The sequence below is a fragment of the Taudactylus pleione genome, unplaced genomic scaffold (assembly GCF_031769625.1).
Source record: "Taudactylus pleione unplaced genomic scaffold, aTauple2 ptg000571l, whole genome shotgun sequence".
Taxonomy (NCBI): Eukaryota; Metazoa; Chordata; class Amphibia; order Anura; family Myobatrachidae; genus Taudactylus; species Taudactylus pleione.
The window spans coordinates 5,893,158-5,914,409 of record NW_028284973.1 but is presented as its reverse complement, the minus strand read 5'-3'; the positions used below and the strand labels follow the sequence as shown (position 1 = coordinate 5,914,409).

The 21,252-nt window shown below is 49.1% G+C and overlaps 1 protein-coding gene across 1 annotated transcript in view; it reads left to right on the top strand.

Annotated features, from left to right (window-relative positions):
* Positions 1-1,831: 1,831 nt before the first annotated feature.
* The window catches only part of TMEM106B (transmembrane protein 106B), a 34,887-nt gene continuing 15,466 nt past the window's right edge, over positions 1,832-21,252 (top strand). The window contains exons 1-2 of the mRNA XM_088453106.1: positions 1,832-1,930; positions 6,113-6,328. Coding sequence (XP_088309232.1) covers positions 6,115-6,328 — 214 coding nt within the window. The 5' untranslated portion in view covers positions 1,832-1,930; positions 6,113-6,114. The remainder of the gene's footprint in view (positions 1,931-6,112; positions 6,329-21,252) is intronic.

The following is a 21,252-nucleotide window of genomic DNA, read 5'->3' as shown; positions in this document are numbered from 1 at the left end:
TGTAGTGCAAACTATGCTAAGGGCTCGGAAACCATCTTCTGCGAGGATATACCATCGTGTGTGGCATACGTTCTTCCAGTGGTGTCGACCGAGAGGTTATGCTCCTCGGGAGTTCCATCTGTCTAGAGTGTTAGCTTTCCTACAGGTGGGACTGGACCATGGGCTTCGCATTGCATCTCTGAAGGTGCAGGTGTCTGCCCTGTCCATCTGGTTCCATCGTAGGATTGCTGCAATCCCTGATATGCGCACCTTTATGCAAGGTGTTCTCCGAATTCAGCCACCTTTTGTTCCACCGGTGGCGCCTTGGGATTTAGCTGTGGTCCTGAGGGCTCTCCAGGGACTGCCGTTTGAACTTTTGGGCTCAGTGGACCTTAAATGGCTGACAGCTAAAACAATTTTCCTTCTGGCCATTGCTTCGGCCAGACGTGTTTCTGACTTAGGGGCTCTCTCTTGTAGACCCCCTTTTCTGATTTTTCATAGGAACAGGGCAGTGCTGCGCACTCGTCCTGGATTCCTTCCCAGAGTTGTTTCGAGTTTCCACATCAACGAGGAAATCATTGTGCCGGCTTTCAACTCACCTGACCTTTCGGTGGGTGAGGCCACTTTGGATGTTGTGCGGGCCTTAAGGATTTATGTTGACTGCACTTCTTCGTTTAGGAAGTCGGACGCCTTGTTTGTCCTCTATGGCTTCCGTAAAAAGGGTTGGCCTGCTTCAAAGCAAACTTTGGCAGGTTGGATTCGTATGGCAATTTCTGAAGCTTATCTTCATGAAGACCTTCCGGTTCCATCCTCTGTGAGGGCTCATTCCACTAGGTCTGTGGGTCCTTCGTGGGCAGCTCGACGTGGTGCCTCTGCAGTCCAGATCTGCAAGGCTGCCACGTGGTCCTCTGTCCATACCTTTGTGAGGTATTACGCGTTTGACACCTTTGCCTCTCAGGATGCTTCCTTCGGGCAGAAGATTTTCCTTTCAGCACAGGAGCGTCCCCACCCTTAAAGGATACTGCTTTGGGACATCCCCAAGGTATCCTGTGGATACCCTATGGACCCTGATATAGAAAATATGAGATATGGTAAGAACTTACCTTTGTTATCTCTATTTCTACTAAGTCCATAGGGTTCCACAGGACTCCCGCCCTGTCGCACCTGTGCTGCAGATGGGCTTCACTCTGGTCACCGGTTTTTCCGTCTCCCTCTGGTGAGAATGTGATTCTTGTGTGTATGTCCAGATCTTTTTTCTCTCTCTTCCTTCTCCTCCTCCAGCCTATGGCTTGGTACGTAACTGAGATGCCTTGGCTCGGGGGCGGGGTATAGGAGGGGGACCCTAGTGCATCCTGGGAGGCTGAAAACTTAACTCTATGGTGCCCGATGCCTGACGTCATCACCTATACCCCAAGGTATCCTGTGGAACCCTATGGACTTCGTAGAAATAGAGATAACAAAGGTAAGTTCTTACCATATCTCATATTTTTCATTCCAACCAATCAACTAGTTGGATGGTTGGACAGAAATCTTTACGTGTGTACCCAGCTTAAGCCACTGGCCACTTATTTGTTTATGTATGGCGCTGCGGTAAACATGTGGCGCCACATAAATAAATGATAATAATAATCAGAATTGCTGTAATATATATATATATATATATATATATATTTGTGTTATCTATTTCTGAGATTAAACATCAAGCTTTTATATCTTTAATTTATGGAGGGTTGAGCCATACTGAACTTTCACATAGTGCATCTTGCACTATAATCCCAGACAGCTGCCTGTGAGTCACACACACATAGGGCTAGGCTGCAGTGAGGGTAAGTTTGTCCCAGGCGTCTCCCCGTACTTCGTGACGTCAGAGGCCTGATCTGGTGCACAACACAACACAACACAACACAGCCAGGCAGCACACGGAGGAGAGACTGGGAGCTGCACAGACATTGTGAGTATCCAGCCTCAGCTCATTGTTACATTGTATCACTCCCAGCAGGTGTCTGTCTCTCATCATGTACAGCTGGTCATAGACACCCGTTATTAGTATGATCATTAAGCTTATGGTTGGGCTCAGCTGATGCAGGGCTTCCCTCCCCCACCACACAACTTGTAGCTCTCTGGCTGATGTGGAACTACAAGTCTCAGCACACCATAGATAGACCATAGTCTCCAGCTGTTGTGGAACTACACATCCCAGCATGCCCTGCCACAGTTTGGCTGTCAGGGCATGCTAAAACTGTGGGAAAGTATGCTGGGATGTGTAGTTTCACAACATGCTAGAGGGCCATACCCCTGCCATAGACATCAGTGCTCACAGCCAGTGTGCCTATTGTATTTCTTGCTGTACAGCCGGATAAGACCCAGGAAGCCATGTGCCCGATAATCTACTGATTTGGGTTATTTCCAGGGGTATCATTGGGGGCTCAGTGACCAGATGACTCCTAAGAATTTTGACATCATGTTAGTTTTGTACTTTCCTGATTTAAACTTTCCTTCTGTCAGCATCTGATGTGAGGCTGTGTCTTGTGTCTATAGGAAGGCTGTCTCCTGCGCCTGTATTGGGGAGGCTGTCTCCTGCGCCTGCTTGGGGGACTGGGAGGCTGTCTCCTGCATGGGGACTGTGGGGCGGTCTCCTGCGCCTGTATTGGGGACTGGGAGGCTGTCTCCTGCATGGGGACTGTGGGGCGGTCTCCTGCGCCTGTATTGGGGACTGGGAGGCTGTCTCCTGCATGGGGACTGTGGGGCGGTCTCCTGCGCCTGCATGGGGACTGTGGGGCGGTCTCCTGCGCCTGCATGGGGACTGTGGGGCGGTCTCCTGCGCCTGCATGGGGACTGTGGGGCGGTCTCCTGCGCCTGCATGGGGACTGTGGAGCGGTCTCCTGCGCCTGCATGGGGACTGTGGGGCTGTAGATAGTTCGAACAAAACAGGGTGTAAGCACAGATAAGATAAAGGTGTATCCTGAGTGGTAGATGAATAGGGCACATATGGCGGTGATTGTCTGATCAGCATTAAGTCCCATGTGCACCAGTGCTATTTATCCATCTTACATTGCTGTGTGCTCCCGTGTGTGGCTGCACAGTACATGTACGACCCATCAGCACAGCTAGTTCTCCTGAAATCCCGACTATCCTGCCGGCCATCTCTTCCTTCATAAGAATCAAAGGATTTGTAAGTTGTGCTGCGATAGCGCTGTGCGTTTATTTATATACATCTGATCGCAGCGCTACAAATATCATTCCCATAAATGTTATGTAATATATCGGCAGCATTTTGCTATGTTGCTGTTTAGTTTAAACCTCTCAAACATCGGGCTATCGTCTGCCTGCTTCCATAAAAGGAAAAAAAATAATAATGTTTTTATCAATGTATTATGCAGTGTATCATTATTCAGGTGGTTGCATAAAAAAAATGCTCTGGGCTCATTCCATGAAAACTGCGTCAGTCACAACATCCACCCTCCCCCTCAAAAATAAACTAAAACATAACATTGTGGCTTTGTATTTTCTTTCAAATGATGATTTATAGTGTAAAATATTGCTATGATCGTTTCATGTATATATAAATGCATCATTTATTGGTTTGTAACAGATGCTACAACTTAAAGGACTGAGCCTGTTACTTCCTCTGTACGGGGAGATAACTGGTTACTTTACCCCATAACTGGCGCCTATTCTTACTGGCAGCCGCTGACATCTATTGCGAGAGAGTCGCCAGCTCTGCGGTTTCCCGTGTGCACATTATTAGTATAAGCTCAGCTGCTGTATTTGCCAAATACACGTTCCCTGGCTGTAGGTATATGCTGTATATATTTATTATCCTGGAAAAACCGCCAAATATAACACAGCTCTTCCAGAGAGTGTGTGTAATAATTCACGTCGGCTCCCACCCCAGTGGACAGTAGGAATGCAGCCGAGATATAATGGAAAAACAACAACTTGCTTTTATAAAGAATTCACCGACATGTGTTTTTTAAAAATGTCCCCTGGATAGCATTAAGCACTTGTTCTATGCCAGCAACCAATAACCTGACTTTGGACAAGGGCCTTGTTTTAATGATCCTGCCTTGAGCAATACTTATCCTACTTAAATTTTGCCCCGCCGTCCCGCCAGTACCCCCCATATGAGGTCAGCCTGCCTCATTTAAATGCTTTCTGCTTTTTATCTATAGCGCACAAACTAATGTCATAAGTGTCCCCTTTGTACTTGTCTAGTGTTCATTCTAGCACCCTGCACCAGTCACAAGCCGTGCAGTTCCTCTTTCCTGCCTGTTGTGTCTCTCTTTGCTTAGCACCACCTTTTAGCATGTGTCAGCCATTAATAAATACACCTGTGCACCAACTAGGAGATCTGGAAAACATGCACTGTTAGCGGTGCACTGCTATATACCATCAATAGGGTTAATTATACTAATACCATAAAATAATACACTATCCAGTGCATAACAAGACCAATATGTATATCAGGGGTCTTCAACCTTTAAGGCAGTGTGGGCCACATTAAAAAATTTGACGAAGCCGAGGGCCACTAAGCTATACTGCGGTATTTGGACTCTGCTCCCTCCTCACACAATTATGACCCACAACTGCCCCCTTCTCCAATTTTAATTATGTCCCATAACTGCCCCCCTCTGCAGTACCCCAGTAGTGATCCCCCTATGCAGTGCCCCTTATATAGTGCCCCCAATAGTAGTTTCCCCCCCCCCCTATGCAAAGCCCCCAGTAGTAGTCCCCCCTATCCCCTATGCAGTGCCCTCAGTAGTGCCTCTTATACAGTGCCCCCAGTGGTGATCCCCCTATGCAGAGCCCCTTATATAGCGCCCCCAGTAGTAGCCCCCCCATGCAGTGCCCCCAGTAGTAGCCCCCCCCTATGCAGTGCCTCTTATACAGTGCCCCCAGTGGTGATCCCCCTATGCAGAGCCCCTTATATAGTGCCCCCAGTAGTAGTCTCTCCCATCGCCCACTGCGGGAGCTGGAAGATGGAGCTCATGAGTGAGCTCCAGCCCGGCTCCTGCAGTGGGCACAGCAGCCAATGAGAGTCTGTCTGACTCTCATTGGCTGGCTGCAAAAGCAAACACTGGTGGCGACGTGCTTGTTTCTGTGTTTAGTGCAGACTGCACTCACTGCTGTCTGCACTACAGTAACCATCAGCGGGGAACGGCTCCGCGGGCCACGGGTTGAAGACCCCTGATGTACATATATGTCCAGGGCAGTGCTAAGTTCTCCTGCTGCTTCCCCAGACTCCCGGACTAGCTCCAATGTTCACATCTGAAATAAAAACATTCAGCTCAGGAAGGATGGTCCTACTGCTGCATCTTATGGCTTACTGTGATCGCTGGTCCTGTATATGCTGGAATTATGACACACCATACACTTTGTATGACGCATATGAAAGCTGGTTAACTGCTAATTATGCCCTCTTCATGGACTGGCCGCATACGCTCTAAAATCAGGCATTTGGAACCCCCTTCTCTACAAATCCTGCGTTTGCCACTGGGACTTTTTCTGTGCCCTGAATCCTCCCTGTAACAGAAGCTGTTATATTACATGATAAGAGCTATTTAATATGCTACTTCTGTATATTGTAGCAAAGCGCCACGGTGAAGCTTACTTACATTAATTTAGCATCCCATTCAGTCATTGATGTCACCGCTGGCTGTCTAGTTGGCATTAGACCCCTTTAGGGGTATTCACATAGCCGTAAATATATCTGTTCAAGTAACGTGTGCGGACCGTTTGGCTGGAAGCTATGGAGTCACCGATCACATATTAGGGAACCGACTATAGACAAAATGTGAAGTGTTTCAAATGCACAAGTCTAAGGGGGAGACTTATCTAAGCTTGGAGAGAGATGAAGTGCCAACCAATCAGCTTCTAACTGGCATGTTACAGGCTGTGTTTGAAAAATGCCAGGAGCTGATTGGTTGATACTTTATCTCCCTCCAAGCCTTGATAAATCTCCCCCTAAAGCACTCTGGTTTACTTCTATGCTTCTAACAAAATAGTCACCGATATTTAAAAAAACACAGCCGCCCCGCTTGTAGGTGTCGGGACCACAGTAAAATCCGTGGTGGTGGTGGTAACATTGAAGGCTTCTTGTTTTCTATTATGGTCCCTTTCTGTTTCCTTGTAGTAATGGTTATGGGGAAGTCCTACTCCCACATGCAGCAGCAGAAGGACGGGCTGAAAGAGACCTGCCTGCCGTCAGATGACACGAGTGCCCTGGTCAGCTCGGACGCTCACGAGGAGGGCAGGAATGGCGATGTGTCCCACTTTCCATACGTGGAGTTTACCGGGAAGGACAGTGTGACTTGTGCCACGTGTCAGGGTACAGGACGCATCCCCAGAGGTGAGAATAGATTGACGGGGAGTTGTGGAATATGTGTTCTGAGAAAATAATTAAAACCTGTCCTCCACCTGCCCCTTTATGGGTCTGACACCTGTTCCCTGCATTTCCGGTGCTTCTCCCAACCTCCTCTTCCCGCATTGGCAATGGTGGCGGAACCTTATTCAGGCAGAAGTTAAAGGTATGAAATCAGCTGATTATCAGTCACCGACCAATCAGCTGCGTTGACAACAATGTAGTTCAGCCTTTGTACATGTCATCACCAGGCTCTTATGCCTGGAGAATTGCTCATTGCCAGTGCCAGCAATGACAGGCAGCCAAATCAGGACGGATACAGGCACCTGGCCACTGCTGGTGGAGGAGAGAGGGGTCCACTGAAATAATGTATTCTGTTCCTTTAAACACTCGGGGGTGGGGAATTTAAATTCTGATCGATGTGACACCAGAACATCGCGGTGTCCCGGCTGCACGTATTACCGTTTTATACCGTAGTCCATCACACACACGTGCGCCATTTACTTGCCCTTTCCTGGTCTATGCCGAATCCCCTCCAGCGACTTTTTGCCAGCATTTCCGCCCTCCTTACCATACAATTCCTATTTTAAGCAAATCCCATCATCCTCACCGGGTACAACCTGTAACATCCATAGCTGACTTTGTCACAGCAACAAAGTTATTTTGGAGTTCTTCTGAGCCTGGAACCTATGTGACTCCATACATGACGTCATGTATGATGTAGGCCCAGCTGGACTCTAAGCACTCTTTACAGCCCCCTGTATTACTTTGGTGGGATAGGAGAACAATGAGAAGCAATATGCAAACTTCCCGGTACTGAGCCTTGTAATACATAAATAAATATTGAAACATTGAAACATACCAATTTCAAAGGAGCGGAGACTTTTGGGAAATGTCATTTACCTGTTGGATTTATGAGTCGATGCCTTGCCCACTTGTGTTGGCGCAGAACATCCCCTTTCGGAGAGGTCTGTTGTATGCGGGCTCAGGAGGACTTTGGTCTGGTTTAGTGCCTGCCTTTACACCCCCTATCCCTAGCCCAGTGTGGTGCCCACCTGGGGAACCTCCATAGGCCGTGTATTGTATAGTGCACACATGTATACTGTATATGGAGTGTAGATTGGTATAATAGAGAACAGCTAGTCGTTAGGACTCCAACTGACCACTCCCCAAAGAACTTGCTGCACATCCTCCACCTGCACCGCCAGCCAGGTCTCTGCCGCCTCTAAAGGCGGGTATCCACTACCCGATTAAACAGAGCGATTGAACGATAACATTGTTATCGTTCAATCGTTTGTTAATTGGGCAGCTTAATGTCAAAAACGACCAGCAATGCCTGCTCCCGCTGGTCGTTTTTGACATCGATCATCCCCTGAACATGCTGGTCAATCTGCCGATAACGACAGATTGGCCATGTTCGGTGATGAGGGAGGGCGGCTGCACAGAACGACTGATCGTTCAGTGCAGGCACAGCACAGACTGCATGATTACAATGTCCTAATCGTGGAGTGTTTTCACAGTCTGCTGGTGGATGTGCCCCGTAAGACAGCAAATTGTACATTTGCAGGATGACCCGTTGCGCACACACAGGCTACCGGCGTCTGCTAGTGCTCTTCCACCTGTAACCTCTGAGACATCCGGTACGTTTGTAAGATTTCGAGCAGGGCCCTCTTACCTTTCTGTCTGTCTATTATTGCCCAGCCGCGTTTTATCACTGTGTTGTTCCCAATTGTAATGCGGAACAGAATATGCTGCTTCTCTAAATAATCCTGAAGGATCTCTGTCGTTTACAGTCCAGGCACACTAAAACATCTGTCCTATTTTAGCTGCGATATCAGGGTGTGATTGGGCACATTATGGGCAGGGAGGCAGAAAAGAGGAACCGCTGACAGTACATGGATTTCTGGGGGAATATGCTCCATGTTGTAATCATAGTAACCAGCAGCTAAACCCTTTGCCTGGTGACTGGAAAGGGGAAGAGACAAAGGTGCAACAGATAGCAGATTCCTCACTCAGGCAGATAGTGACCCTGTGTAGCTGATCACTGACACTGGGCACTGCGGTTATCTCATGTAATTCTACTCCTTATGTCTCTTATTATATGTATCTTAGCTAATGAGCAACTCTAGGAGCTCTGTGGTGAGAGGGATTTCACAGTAGTTATTGTCACACTATTTGTTTTATGGAGCTAATGATAACAGATGAACTAAAACATAAACAAATCTATATATGGAAAGGTTGACGTGCGCTCCTGGGTATTGTGTAGGGGGGGGAATGGTGGGGGGAGGGTTGGGCAGTCAGTGTGTATTGTGGTGGAGTTGGTTGGGGAGTTGCACGCGCTGATGCTGGCACGGCTGCGTGGGTTGCACGCTGGCAGGGGTGCAGCTGTGTGTGAGAGGTGCCGGTGTCCGTAGGAGTATGCCGCTGCTGCTGCTGCTCACGGGTGTGAGGGACCCACACGTAATTCTGGGTGCTGCTGGTGAAGTGCGGGCAGGTCGGGTGATGCGTGGAACAAAGTTGAAGAGTTCAGAGGTAAGTATTCTTTGGTGCAGCATCAGCGCGTGCAACTCCCCAACCAGCGCTGGGTCGAGTTCGCCACACACAGCTGCCACCCATTACGCCACAACTACCGTCGTGGCACGCGCCACTGTCTCGCACCTACACAGGGCGAATGCATTTAGCCAGCGGGTCACCCCTGCCCTGCACCCACGGGCACGTCAGCCCAACTGAACATATGTCCCCAACTGGACTTTGAGGAAGCCGCTCCCTGCCACAGAAATCGAGCCCCTCCTGCTAGGTATCAACCACCTCTCCTTAACAGTGCGGGACGCCGACACTGGGGACACTCCCCCCAACCACCAACAATAGAGCATCCCAGTTCCCAAGACTGTAGACCATAGGTCCAGCAGGGGTACATGCAGTAGTAAGGACCGCATGGTAAGGAGCCCCCTCAAAGGGTCCACCCACCCCCCATACTGTGGATTGCACCTGATCGCCCCCATCAGGCAGCACATGCCCCCACGAACTATCCAGAGACAACAAATTCCCGAGGAGCACTGTGCCTCCAGACAAAGGAAGGAACTTGTGTCCACACAATTAAACACGAATGTAATAAATATATCACCTATACCCAGTCACCCAGCATTCTGTTGTCATTCGCACCTGCTCAGCCCTCCCCCCACCATTTCCCTCTCCCCATCCCCTCCCACCCCCTACACAATATCCAGGAGCGCACGTCAACCTTTCCATATATAGCCAACCTATAGTAGGACCAGGTACCCCTACTCGCATATTGCAGCACCAGCTCCCATCCCTCCTCCCCCCACCCCAGACGTTCCCAACCACACATCCCCTTACCCGACTCCACCACGAAGCGCACCCTAACCAACCAACTTCCATAAACAAATCTCTATAAGCTTTCTGTATGCGCAGGGACGTTTACTTAGATTGCATCATGTAGTAGGGATGGGTGGGGAATTCACACTAAAGTACAGCCACCGTATTTCACAGCTAGATGCAAAGGTAGTGAATGAGCCCCAAGGTGTTCAGCTGTCGCTGCGCATGTACTGTACATATATGATATAAAAATAGGTTTTAGTTTAATTCAATGGCAGTCTTTAGCATTGGACACGTCAAATGACGATTGTTTTGTATTTCTAATTTTATTTTCTTAAACGTGTATTGAGGTGCAACAAAACTGTGGTGGGGCAATTCTAGCGCTAAAAAGATCAGATTAAGGGGGGATATCAATTAGACGCGAAAACTTAACATCGGAGAACTGTACGCACAATTCGCGTGTTTTGGTGCGATATTTCCGCGTCTTTTGCCTATGCGCGCTCCCGGTTTCCACACTATCCAATTACAAGAGACACGAAAATGCATTCGCATGAAAACTATTCTTGGAGTTACTAGTGAGTTACTGGGGAAATCTGTCTGTACCCCTTAAAATAGGTACTTGACCTAGGTAATCAACTTAGAAGTGTATTAGTGGCCCTAATAAAAGTATTTGGGATTCTTAAATTGTGTCAAATGACTGTTCTATGCATATTTGCGGAAAAATGATAAAAACGTATTTGTTTTTGGACAAAATAAACGCTGCCGTTAATTTGGGGGGTATATTAAAACGGGTGCAAGTATATTTTTGAGTCAAAAAGTGCATTTTTAAAACTACACTGGGTGCAGCTACCTGCAATGTTTAAAACACATGTCCCATCCATACAGAACCCCAAAATACCTGACCCACTACTTTAAACCCATTTTCCATTACTTTTTTATTTTTTTCTCCCCAAAAATTACATGTCATTATTGGGCAAATGAATCTAATTAAAGAATTATTTGTGCCTAAATTGTCATTAGGGGGGTCCAAAAGGTTCTGAAGCAATTCCCCACATTTTAAGCCAAAAATAGGGATTGCGCACAACTTTTCACCTGCTCTGAGATGGTGAAAACAGTTTGCCGTCTTTGTCTATGGAGGATTAGCACTTGGTAAAACTTCGACAATTGAATTGGACGATACACATTTTTGTGTGAATAGATTGCGCAAGTGAGACATTTTTGCCAAACCGCGGCTTTTTGAATCCGGCCCCAAGTCTCCACCATCATTGCCAACTAAGGTTACAGGCATGTCATTGCTAGCTGAACCCATTTAAGGCCAGAAGAAGAAGTAGTTGGGTAAACTTTAAGCCCTACAGTTTTTTCTATGCTGGCATAATGTGATGATGCCATCTTTAGGGTACAACGTGGCGCAGCATCTCTATGCCTGGAAAGTCAATGCTTTGTCCCAGCGCTGACCTCCATTTCTATTATTATTATTATTATTATTATTTTTTTAGATACCAGATGTGTGTGATGGGACTTGTAGTTCTCAGCAAGCTGCAGATGGACTAGGATTACCCAGGATGGGGGCAGCAGGTGGACAGACAAAGCAAATTGCCTGACACCCCTTTATTAATGTATCGAGGGGCTGATTCAGCAGTGGACGGAATTGCAAAGTCGCACACAAGCAGCTGTACAATACCGTCCTTGCAAAAATGCAAATGCAGCCAGAGGTGTCTGACGCCTCCTGCTGCATCTGCGATCCCAGCGCTGCGACCGAGGTCGCAGACTAGGATCACCATTGCGACCTTAGGTCATGATGTCGGCAGGGCCGGTTCTACGCATGGTACGCAGCTGAGTAGGGCGCCACATAGTGGAGAGCGCCTCAGCTGCGACCATGTGGGCCCACGGGCAGACACCGTCTCTGTGACACAGCTGCACTGCGCGTGTAGTGCTGACCGGACGGTGTTTGGTCAGCACTACACAGTGACAACCACACAGGCGCTGGCAGCTGTGTGTTTGTTTTAATTAGTAGCCAATGAGAGTCTGTCAGACTCTCATTGGCTGCTGCGCCCACTGCTGGAGCCGGGCTGGAGCTCACTCATGAGCTCCATCTTCCGACTCCCGCAGTGGGTAATGGGAGAGACGTCATTCATGGAGTTATATAAGGGGCTTACTACTGGGGGCACAAGGGGCACTGCATAGGGGGTACCACTACGGGGGGCACTGCATAGGAGGACTACTACTGGGGGCACTATGTATATGAGGGGCTTACTATTGGGGGCACTGTATAGGGGGGACCACTACAGGGGGGACTACTGGGGGCACTATATAAGGGGCACTACTGGGGGACTGCATAAGGGGGACCACTCCTGGGGGGCATTGCATACTGGGGGTACTGTATAAGGGGCACTACTGAGGGAACTGCATTAAGGTGCATATATAGTGGAAAGGACTGTCCCCAGAGTGACGGGAAAGGGGTGTGTCTCATGGTTATGGCTTTTTCCATGAAACCACGACCCCTTAATTTGTTTGGGCACGTGCAACAATATGCCTGGGGGTGCCAAAAAATATACTCGCTTACCAAAAAATTTGGGCTAGGGCCGGCACTGGATGTCGGTCAGCTGAGTAAGCCGCAGCCGTTCAGGCTGACCGGCATACGAAGCCAGGATTCTGCGTCCGTAGAGGCAGATCCTGGCCTTGCCACTTGGAAAAAACGGGGACAACACGTCATGCACTGCTGAATGAGCCCCAGATTGTAAAGATTATCTTCAATGAGAATAATATGATTAATAATAACTAACTTGGATTTAGGATGTTCTTGCTGTAGCCTGCAGCGTCGGTCAGATAATTATTGGAATGTGGGTGGCGTGTTATCTATGAGAGTCACCCAGTGTTTCCGCTGCTCTCTTAGTGCATAGTAATCATTCTTCTCCGCTTTCTGACCCGTCAGCTGCTATGTAACAAGTGGCTCATTATGTGCTAGGAATGACTTACACAGTGGTAACGCCCAATGGGCTGAAATGCTGCGAAATACAAATATCACATGATAAATGCTGACCAGCAAGTGCCTAAATCCCTTGTTTGTCCCAGAGCTCATATAATGCTACCAAAACATTCTCCATGTATGCAGGGACATATGAGCTCCCATAATAGGAGATATCCACCTGCAAGCTATATTCTCCCAGTAACCTTCCCCTGCCCCCTGTTCATGTGAGTGCCCTATGCCCATGGACTGCACAGGTCAGGAGATGTCTATCTGTTACTGCATCCAGGCTAGGAAGGCCGGTCTACGGAGTGTTTCCTGATCTGCAGGGGGACTCCCACAGTTATACCACTAGGGGGGAGGAAGGCTTATTGAGAGACAGTACATTATATGCAGTTTCACTGTATTGCAGAGGTTCCCAAACTTTTTTGAATCACGACGCCCTAGAGTATCAGCATTTTTTTTTAAGACACCTCTAGGCCAAAAGTTTCTTATTGAGAAATTCAGCAAAAATTAAATGAAGTATATTGTGCTTATATATCACCCTTAGGTTCAGTTATGGGGTGTTTGAGAGGTCTGCGCTTATTTTATCCACATATATGTGATTGGCAGCCATTAACACGGTCTAAAAATCATTTTATTCGGTACTGGACCTTCAACCCGAAGCACCCCTGCAAGTGCCCTGAGGCACCCCAGGGTGCCACGGCACCTAGTTTGAGAACCACTGCTGTATTGTAAAGGGAAAGTGTATGCTAAATATGTAATAAAAGGTAATTCTACTTCTTAAAATGCAATATTATCACGTTAGACCAAGTGACCCAGCTTAGATCACTGAGCTGTAAAAGGAAATCCTATGTGCAGGGTATTATTAAATGACTAGATGTTACCCATGGTTTTGCCCACGTTGAAATTGCTTATGCCATAATTTTGTTATTTGAGGTGCTATAGTTGTATTGCTTTGCATAGGGGCCCTGTTGCGGTAGTGTCCCACGTGACCAGCAGCGCTATACAGACTGGTGGCAGCAGCACCTTCACCCCCCACTCACACCAATGTCACTATGTGCCCTGTGCACAGACTGCTATGTAACCTCTCCTATTCACCCACCTCTCATGCCAGTGTCACTGTGTGCCCTGTGCACAGACTGCTATGTAACCTCTCCTATTCACCCACCTCTCACACCAATGTCACTGTGTGCCCTGTGCACAGACTGCTATGTAACCTCTCCTATTCACCCACCACTCACACCAATGTCACTATGTGCCCTGTGCACAGACTGCTATGTAACCTCCCCTCCTATTCACCCACCACTCACACCAATGTCACTGTGTGCCCTGTGCACAGACTGCTATGTAACCCCTCCTATTCACCCACCTCTCACACCAATGTCACTGTGTGCCCTGTGCACAGACTGCTATGTAACCTCCCCTCCTATTCACCCACCACTCACACCAATGTCACTGTGTGCCCTGTGCACAGGCTGCTATGTAACCTCTCCTATTCACCCACCTCTCACACCAATGTCACTGTGTGCCCTGTGCACAGACTGCTATGTAACCTCTCCTATTCACCCACCTCTCACACCAATGTCACTGTGTGCCCTGTGCACAGGCTGCTATGTAACCTCCCCTCCTATTCACCCACCACTCACACCAATGTCACTGTGTGCCCTATGCACAGACTGCTATGTAACCTCTCCTATTCACCCACCACTCACACCTATGTCACTGTGCCCTGTGCACAGACTGCTATGTAACCTCTCCTATTCACCCACCACTCACACCTATGTCACTGTGTGCCCTATGCACAGACTGCTATGTAACCTCTCCTATTCACCCGCCACTCAAACCAATGTCACCGTGTACCCTGTGCACAGACTGCTATGTAACCTCTCCTATTCACCCGCCACTCAAACCAATGTCACCGTGTACCCTGTGCACAGACTGCTATGTAACCTCTCCTATTCACCCACCACTCACACCTATGTCACTGTGCTCTGTGCACAGACTGCTATGTAACCTCTCCTATTCACCCACCTCTCACACCAATGTCACTGTGTGCCCTGTGCACAGACTGCTATGTAACCTATCCTATTCACCCACCACTCACACCAATGTCACTGTGTGCCCTGTGCACAGACTGCTATGTAACCTCTCCTATTCACCCACCTCTCACACCAATGTCACTGTGTGCCCTGTGCACAGACTGCTATGTAACCTCTCCTATTCACCCACCTCTCACACCAATGTCACTGTGTGCCCTGTGCACAGACTGCTATGTAACCTCTCCTATTCCCCCACCACTCACACCAATGTCACTGTGTGCCCTGTGCACAGGCTGCTATGTAACCTCTCTTATTCACCCACCACTCACACCAATGTCACTGTGTGCCCTGTGCGCAGACTGCTATGTAACCTCTCCTATTCACCCACCTCTCACACCAATGTCACTGTGTGCCCTGTGCGCAGACTGCTATGTAACCTCTCCTATTCACCCACCTCTCACACCAATGTCACTGTGTGCCCTGTGCGCAGACTGCTATGTAGCCTCTCCTATTCACCCACCTCTCACACCAATGTCACTGTGTGCCCTGTGCACAGACTGCTATGTAACCTCTCCTATTCACCCACCTCTCACACCAATGTCACTGTGTGCCCTGTGCGCAGACTGCTATGTAACCTCTCCTATTCACCCACCTCTCACACCAATGTCACTGTGTGCCCTGTGCACAGACTGCTATGTAACCTCTCCTATTCACCCACCACTCACACCAATGTCACTGTGTGCCCTGTGCACAGACTGCTATGTAACCTCTCCTATTCACCCACCACTCACACCAATGTCACTGTGTGCCCTGTGCACAGACTGCTATGTAACCTCTCCTATTCACCCACCACTCACACCTATGTCACTGTGTGCCCTATGCACAGACTGCTATGTAACCTCTCCTATTCACCCACCACTCACACCTATGTCACTGTGCCCTGTGCACAGACTGCTATGTAACCTCTCCTATTCACCCACCACTCACACCTATGTCACTGTGTGCCCTATGCACAGACTGCTATGTAACCTCTCCTATTCACCCGCCACTCAAACCAATGTCACCGTGTACCCTGTGCACAGACTGCTATGTAACCTCTCCTATTCACCCACCACTCACACCTATGTCACTGTGCTCTGTGCACAGACTGCTATGTAACCTCTCCTATTCACCCACCTCTCACACCAATGTCACTGTGTGCTCTGTGCACAGGCTGCTATGTAACCTCTCCTATTCACCCACCTCTCACACCAATGTCACTGTGTGCTCTGTGCAAAGGCTGCTATGTAACCTCTCCTATTCACCCACCACTCACACCAATGTCACTGTGTGCCCTGTGCACAGACTGCTATGTAACCTATCCTATTCACCCACCTCTCACACCAATGTCACTGTGTGCCCTGTGCACAGACTGCTATGTAACCTCTCCTATTCACCCACCACTCACACCAATGTCACTGTGTGCCCTGTGCACAGACTGCTATGTAACCTCTCCTATTCACCCACCACTCACACCAATGTCACTGTGTGCCCTGTGCACAGACTGCTATGTAACCTCTCCTATTCACCCACCACTCACACCTATGTCACTGTGTGCCCTATGCACAGACTGCTATGTAACCTCTCCTATTCACCCACCACTCACACCTATGTCACTGTGCCCTGTGCACAGACTGCTATGTAACCTCTCCTATTCACCCACCACTCACACCTATGTCACTGTGTGCCCTATGCACAGACTGCTATGTAACCTCTCCTATTCACCCGCCACTCAAACCAATGTCACCGTGTACCCTGTGCACAGACTGCTATGTAACCTCTCCTATTCACCCACCACTCACACCTATGTCACTGTGCTCTGTGCACAGACTGCTATGTAACCTCTCCTATTCACCCACCTCTCACACCAATGTCACTGTGTGCTCTGTGCACAGGCTGCTATGTAACCTCTCCTATTCACCCACCTCTCACACCAATGTCACTGTGTGCTCTGTGCAAAGGCTGCTATGTAACCTCTCCTATTCACCCACCTCTCACACCAATGTCACTGTGTGCCCTGTGCACAGACTGCTATGTAACCTCTCCTATTCCCCCACCACTCACACCAATGTCACTGTGTGCCCTGTGCACAGACTGCTATGTAACCTCTCCTATTCACCCACCTCTCATGCCAGTGTCACTGTGTGCCCTGTGCACAGACTGCTATGTAACCTCTCCTATTCACCCACCTCTCACACCAATGTCACTGTGTGCCCTGTGCACAGACTGCTATGTAACCTCTCCTATTCACCCACCACTCACACCAATGTCACTATGTGCCCTGTGCACAGACTGCTATGTAACCTCCCCTCCTATTCACCCACCACTCACACCAATGTCACTGTGTGCCCTGTGCACAGACTGCTATGTAACCCCTCCTATTCACCCACCTCTCACACCAATGTCACTGTGTGCCCTGTGCACAGACTGCTATGTAACCTCCCCTCCTATTCACCCACCACTCACACCAATGTCACTGTGTGCCCTGTGCACAGGCTGCTATGTAACCTCTCCTATTCACCCACCTCTCACACCAATGTCACTGTGTGCCCTGTGCACAGACTGCTATGTAACCTCTCCTATTCACCCACCTCTCACACCAATGTCACTGTGTGCCCTGTGCACAGGCTGCTATGTAACCTCCCCTCCTATTCACCCACCACTCACACCAATGTCACTGTGTGCCCTATGCACAGACTGCTATGTAACCTCTCCTATTCACCCACCACTCACACCTATGTCACTGTGCCCTGTGCACAGACTGCTATGTAACCTCTCCTATTCACCCACCACTCACACCTATGTCACTGTGTGCCCTATGCACAGACTGCTATGTAACCTCTCCTATTCACCCGCCACTCAAACCAATGTCACCGTGTACCCTGTGCACAGACTGCTATGTAACCTCTCCTATTCACCCGCCACTCAAACCAATGTCACCGTGTACCCTGTGCACAGACTGCTATGTAACCTCTCCTATTCACCCACCACTCACACCTATGTCACTGTGCTCTGTGCACAGACTGCTATGTAACCTCTCCTATTCACCCACCTCTCACACCAATGTCACTGTGTGCCCTGTGCACAGACTGCTATGTAACCTATCCTATTCACCCACCACTCACACCAATGTCACTGTGTGCCCTGTGCACAGACTGCTATGTAACCTCTCCTATTCACCCACCTCTCACACCAATGTCACTGTGTGCCCTGTGCACAGACTGCTATGTAACCTCTCCTATTCACCCACCTCTCACACCAATGTCACTGTGTGCCCTGTGCACAGACTGCTATGTAACCTCTCCTATTCCCCCACCACTCACACCAATGTCACTGTGTGCCCTGTGCGCAGGCTGCTATGTAACCTCTCTTATTCACCCACCACTCACACCAATGTCACTGTGTGCCCTGTGCGCAGACTGCTATGTAACCTCTCCTATTCACCCACCTCTCACACCAATGTCACTGTGTGCCCTGTGCGCAGACTGCTATGTAACCTCTCCTATTCACCCACCTCTCACACCAATGTCACTGTGTGCCCTGTGCGCAGACTGCTATGTAGCCTCTCCTATTCACCCACCTCTCACACCAATGTCACTGTGTGCCCTGTGCACAGACTGCTATGTAACCTCTCCTATTCACCCACCTCTCACACCAATGTCACTGTGTGCCCTGTGCGCAGACTGCTATGTAACCTCTCCTATTCACCCACCTCTCACACCAATGTCACTGTGTGCCCTGTGCACAGACTGCTATGTAACCTCTCCTATTCACCCACCACTCACACCAATGTCACTGTGTGCCCTGTGCACAGACTGCTATGTAACCTCTCCTATTCACCCACCACTCACACCAATGTCACTGTGTGCCCTGTGCACAGACTGCTATGTAACCTCTCCTATTCACCCACCACTCACACCTATGTCACTGTGTGCCCTATGCACAGACTGCTATGTAACCTCTCCTATTCACCCACCACTCACACCTATGTCACTGTGCCCTGTGCACAGACTGCTATGTAACCTCTCCTATTCACCCACCACTCACACCTATGTCACTGTGTGCCCTATGCACAGACTGCTATGTAACCTCTCCTATTCACCCGCCACTCAAACCAATGTCACCGTGTACCCTGTGCACAGACTGCTATGTAACCTCTCCTATTCACCCACCACTCACACCTATGTCACTGTGCTCTGTGCACAGACTGCTATGTAACCTCTCCTATTCACCCACCTCTCACACCAATGTCACTGTGTGCTCTGTGCACAGGCTGCTATGTAACCTCTCCTATTCACCCACCTCTCACACCAATGTCACTGTGTGCTCTGTGCAAAGGCTGCTATGTAACCTCTCCTATTCACCCACCACTCACACCAATGTCACTGTGTGCCCTGTGCACAGACTGCTATGTAACCTATCCTATTCACCCACCTCTCACACCAATGTCACTGTGTGCCCTGTGCACAGACTGCTATGTAACCTCTCCTATTCACCCACCACTCACACCAATGTCACTGTGTGCCCTGTGCACAGACTGCTATGTAACCTCTCCTATTCACCCACCACTCACACCAATGTCACTGTGTGCCCTGTGCACAGACTGCTATGTAACCTCTCCTATTCACCCACCACTCACACCTATGTCACTGTGTGCCCTATGCACAGACTGCTATGTAACCTCTCCTATTCACCCACCACTCACACCTATGTCACTGTGCCCTGTGCACAGACTGCTATGTAACCTCTCCTATTCACCCACCACTCACACCTATGTCACTGTGTGCCCTATGCACAGACTGCTATGTAACCTCTCCTATTCACCCGCCACTCAAACCAATGTCACCGTGTACCCTGTGCACAGACTGCTATGTAACCTCTCCTATTCACCCGCCACTCAAACCAATGTCACCGTGTACCCTGTGCACAGACTGCTATGTAACCTCTCCTATTCACCCACCACTCACACCTATGTCACTGTGCTCTGTGCACAGACTGCTATGTAACCTCTCCTATTCACCCACCTCTCACACCAATGTCACTGTGTGCTCTGTGCACAGGCTGCTATGTAACCTCTCCTATTCACCCACCTCTCACACCAATGTCACTGTGTGCTCTGTGCAAAGGCTGCTATGTAACCTCTCCTATTCACCCACCTCTCACACCAATGTCACTGTGTGCCCTGTGCACAGACTGCTATGTAACCTCTCCTATTCCCCCACCACTCACACCAATGTCACTGTGTGCCCTGTGCACAGGCTGCTATGTAACCTCTCCTATTCACCCACCTCTCACACCAATGTCACTGTGTGCTCTGTGCACAGGCTGCTATGTAACCTCTCCTATTCACCCACCTCTCACACCAATGTCACTGTGTGCTCTGTGCAAAGGCTGCTATGTAACCTCTCCTATTCACCCACCTCTCACACCAATGTCACTGTGTGCCCTGTGCACAGACTGCTATGTAACCTCTCCTATTCCCCCACCACTCACACCAATGTCACTGTGTGCCCTGTGCACAGGCTGCTATGTAACCTCTCCTATTCACCCACCTCTCACACCAATGTCACTGTGTGCTCTGTGCAAAGGCTGCTATGTAACCTCTCCTATTCACCCACCTCTCACACCAATGTCACTGTGTGCCCTGTGCACAGACTGCTATGTAACCTCTCCTATTCCCCCACCTCTCACACCAATGTCACTGTGTGCCCTGTGCACAGGCTGCTATGTAGCCTCCCCTCCTATTCAAGTAAATGCGGGCCCAAAGCACCTCTCGCCCACCCCTTACCGGCCGCGCACATGGTGCCACACTGATCTCTTGCATTGATGATGCCAATAAGTGTTGTTTTTGTTATTGCTCAGCTTTAACTTGATGGATGGAGATGATACAAAGTGCAGAATATTTCTAGTTTCCACTACACAATGATACAGTTTTCATGGATATCGGTTCAGTAGTTTTTGCGCAAACTTGGAACAGACATACAGTACACAATGTTTTTATAATATTAGATTACACAAAACTGTTGTTCCTAAGAATCGCTATACAGGTTCTTATGCTGGCCATACACGCTACAATTATCGGGGCGATCCGCCTGATATTGGCGGATCGCCCCGATAATTGTAGCGTGTGTGCAGGCGACCGAGGGTTAAATATTGCTCGGTCGGGCATGCAGGATTGTCCAGCATGCCCGTCCGATGCGATATTTACCCGGTAAACTGTCGGCCGCATCGGGCATTTCCCTGTTCCTTCCTACGGAAGAAACATGGAAATGTCTCCTCCCCCCAGGGGCGGAGCGCGGATGTCGAGCTATACACTGTGAGATTTCTCTCACAGTGTATGCCGGCGACTTCTGCGGCTGGCAGGCTGCCAGCTAAAATGTCTGTTGGTCTGACAGACATTTTGTCTGGCCGTGTATGCCCGGCATTAGGAACCAGCAGGGTTATTGTCCTGATGATCAGACTTATTGTTTATCTGTAATAGGTGCCTACAGTAAATACAAAAACTATCACAGCTGTGTGTTTAATCCCAT